The following is a 3,303-nucleotide window of genomic DNA, read 5'->3' as shown; positions in this document are numbered from 1 at the left end:
CACCTGGGCAACTTGGTGAGACCTTATCTCTACAATAAATCAAAAATTAGCCGGGTGTGGCAGCGCGTGCCTGTAGTTCCAGCTACTTGGAAGGCTGAGTCAGAAGGGTCACGGAGCCCAGCAGGTCGAGGCTGCGGTGGCCAGGAGAGGCCACTGCACTCCAGTCTGGGTGATGGAGTGAGACTCCAACTCAAAAAATAAAAATAAAAAAATAACAACTCAATTAAAAAACAGACAAAGCATCTAACTTGACATTTCTCTAAAGCGGACATACAAATGGCCAATGCGGCAAACTCGCCTGCATAACTTGGGGTAGTGAGGGACGGCATTCATGCCTTCCCCTGGTTTAAAAAATAAAGGATGTGAAAATAAAATAACACTGTTACCAGGAAAACGCAAATCTAAACCACAAAGCGATACCACTCCACATCCACTAGGAAGGGTATAAGAAGAGAGATTTTTCAAGAGTTGGCAAGGAAGTGAAGAAATTGGAACCCTCATAGATTGTTGGTGGTTGTGTAAAGTGGTATGACCACTTTGGAAGATGGACTGGCATTTCTCAACAGGTTAAATATATGACCCAGTAATTCCACTCCTAGGTGCTAGCCAAGAGAAATGAAAACGTATGTCCACACAAAAACTTATAAACAAACGGTCATATAGTGGCATTATTTATAATAGCCCAAATGTGGAAACAACCCAAATGTCCCTCAACTGATAATGAATAAACAAACTGTAGTCTAGCCACACAACAGAATATTTTTCAGTCATTAAAGAGGAATGAATTGGCTGGGCGCGGTGGCTCAAGCCTGTAATCCGAGCACTTTGGGAGGCCGAGGCGAGAGGACTGCCCGAGTCCAAGGGTTCAAGACCAGCCTAGGCAACTTGGTGAGACCTCGTCTCTATAATAAAACAAAAAACTAGGTGGGTATGGTAGCATGCGCCTACAGTTCCAGCTCCTTGGAAGGATCCCCTGAGCCCACAGGTCAAGACTGCGGTGACCGTGAGCGTGCCACTGTACTCCAGCCTGGGTGACAGAGTAAAACTCTGAGTCCAGAAAAAAAAAAAAGGAATAAATGACATATACATGCTACAGCACGAATGAACCCTGTTACACGAAGTTAAAGAAGCCAGACAATAAAAGCTACATATTGTATGATTCCATGGACAGGAAACCTCCAGATAAGGCAAATCCAGAGACAGAAAATAATCAGTGGTTGTCTAAGGCTGTGGGGTTTGGAGGTAAATGAGGAGTGAGACTAATGGGCACAGGGTTTCTTCTAAGCCAGTAAAAGCCTTCTAAAGTGAATTGTGGTGATGGCTGCACAACTCTGCCCACACCCAAACCACTGAATTGTATACTTTGTATGGGTGAATCATATGGTATATGAATTATGCATGAGTTGCATCTCAATAAAGCTGCAATATTTTTCAAGCAAAGATCTCCAAGAAGGCTTCAAGCAGCAGTTCTGTGAGCCGTGCTCGGTACAGCAGGCCAGCTGACAGGTGTGGAGTCTGTCAGACCTGAGCTCCTGATCAGCACTAGCACTGACCAGGCAGGTGCTGCAGCCGGGCCAGAGAGCCAAACCTTCTCCACGGGCCTGCATCTTCAAGACAGGAAAACAGCAGCAGTTCCCTCCCCGGCTGGCTGTGAGTGTAACGCACAGTAGCTCCCATCAACTCCTCAGCCTGAAAGCGAGTCTGCAGAGCAGCATGCTTGGCTGGAGTCCCTGCTTCCGGGACTCTGCTCTGCTGTGTCTCAGGGGACGGAACCCAAGAGGCAGGGCAGAGACTGGAGTGCCTCAGACAGCAGATGCAAGGAACAGGGTACCTGGAGAGGAAACAGGCACTCCTTCTAGAACCCCGCGGCAGAAAATCACCAGAGTCACCTGCTGACTTTGGTCTTTGCTTTCACCCAGGCCCCTGGAAGCGGCAGCTGCGTTCCCCTTTCCGGCGGCTTCTTCTACTCGCTCCTCACACTGCTCCTTCACCGCCTTCATCTGACTGAGGCACTGGCTCCTTTGGCGACAGAAACAAAGGAAGGACACCTGTGAACGCCTCTCTGCTGGGCCAGGAAAGGCACTTCAGTAAGAGACACCGACCACCGCTCTCCTGCTTGAAGCGCCATATCTGAAGAGGGTACTTGGGACAGGGCTGCGTGGGCATCTTCAACTATTAACTGATCAGGAAACTGCGGTTAACTGAAACGCACGAAAACTGTGTCACACTGTTCTGAAAAGGGTGAACTTTATCGATTAGAAAAAAATGTGTTTAACATACAATCTGCAAAATAATTTTAAAAATTGGTCTTTGTCCCTGACTCCTGGCACAGAGCTCCTCAAACCCTTGGAATTTCCTGAGTGGCAGGAGTGTCTTTTTTTGTTATGCACAAAAAGCCCCTCTGAACAAGACTTGCATTTATGCGGATGAGGTGACTCTTGGGGATAGGAAGGACGGTGTCGGATGGTTTCAGGACTGGGGCTGGTGGCCAGAAGAGCCGGACACATGGCTATGGGGTGGGGACGTTAGCCATCCACTCCGGGGAGAGGAGGGCACTGGAGGCTGAATTCACCCCATGGCCAGTGCTTTGATCAGTCATACCCGCACCATGAAACTCAGACAAAAACTCCGGACCACAAGGCTCGGGAAGCTTCCTGGTGGGCGAAAGCGATGATGCACTGGAAGGGGCCCACCCTGACTCCACAGGGACAGAGCTCCCATCTCCCCCCAAGCCCCCAGTCCTTATGAGCATCTACCACTTGGTGTGCCATAACAGCTAATGCAGCTTTCTGGAATTTTGTCAGTCATTATGGCCAATTATCAAACCTGAAGGTATGGCAGGTACCCCCAAATTTGTAGCCAGCTGGGCAGAAGTGAAGGCGGCTGGAGAACACTGAGAGGCTGGTCTCAGGGGTGGGACCAGTCTGGTAAGATGGTGCCCCTCAACCTGTGCGCTAACTCTGGGTAGCATCAAAATCAAATTCAATTGAAGGATAACCGACTGTCAAAGAACTGTTGGGACGTACTGTGAGACATGGCTTCAGCTTTTGGTCTGGAATTTAAGAGTACTTCAGTAAGTGTCAGAGCTATAAAGTGACTGAGATAATTACCCATTTTTTTTGCAAACAAAGGTACCTGCATAATGAACATTTGTATGCCTAACCCTGAATGGTACCCTACATCTTGAAAATTAAAAAAAAAGAAGTGGGGCTCGGTGGCTCAGCCTGTAATCCCGCGCCTTTAGGAGGCTGAGGTGAGTGGATTGACTGAGCCTGCGGGTTCGAGACCCACCTGGGCAACTTG

At 48.7% G+C, this 3,303-nt stretch overlaps 1 protein-coding gene across 3 annotated transcripts in view; it reads right to left on the bottom strand.

Annotated features, from left to right (window-relative positions):
* GOLM1 (golgi membrane protein 1) overlaps window positions 1-3,303 on the bottom strand; it is an 82,722-nt gene that overhangs the window by 48,204 nt on the left and 31,215 nt on the right. For all 3 annotated transcript variants that reach the window (XM_008071558.1, XM_008071556.1, XM_008071559.1), the window contains exon 6: window positions 1,890-2,019. In XM_008071558.1, the coding sequence (XP_008069749.1) occupies window positions 1,890-2,019 (130 nt within the window). The remainder of the gene's footprint in view (window positions 1-1,889; window positions 2,020-3,303) is intronic.

The sequence above is a fragment of the Carlito syrichta genome, unplaced genomic scaffold, assembly GCF_000164805.1.
Source record: "Carlito syrichta isolate Samal-C Ts95f unplaced genomic scaffold, Tarsius_syrichta-2.0.1 Scaffold314366, whole genome shotgun sequence".
Classification (NCBI taxonomy): domain Eukaryota; kingdom Metazoa; phylum Chordata; class Mammalia; order Primates; family Tarsiidae; genus Carlito; species Carlito syrichta.
This window is presented reverse-complemented; position numbering and strand designations above follow the sequence as displayed.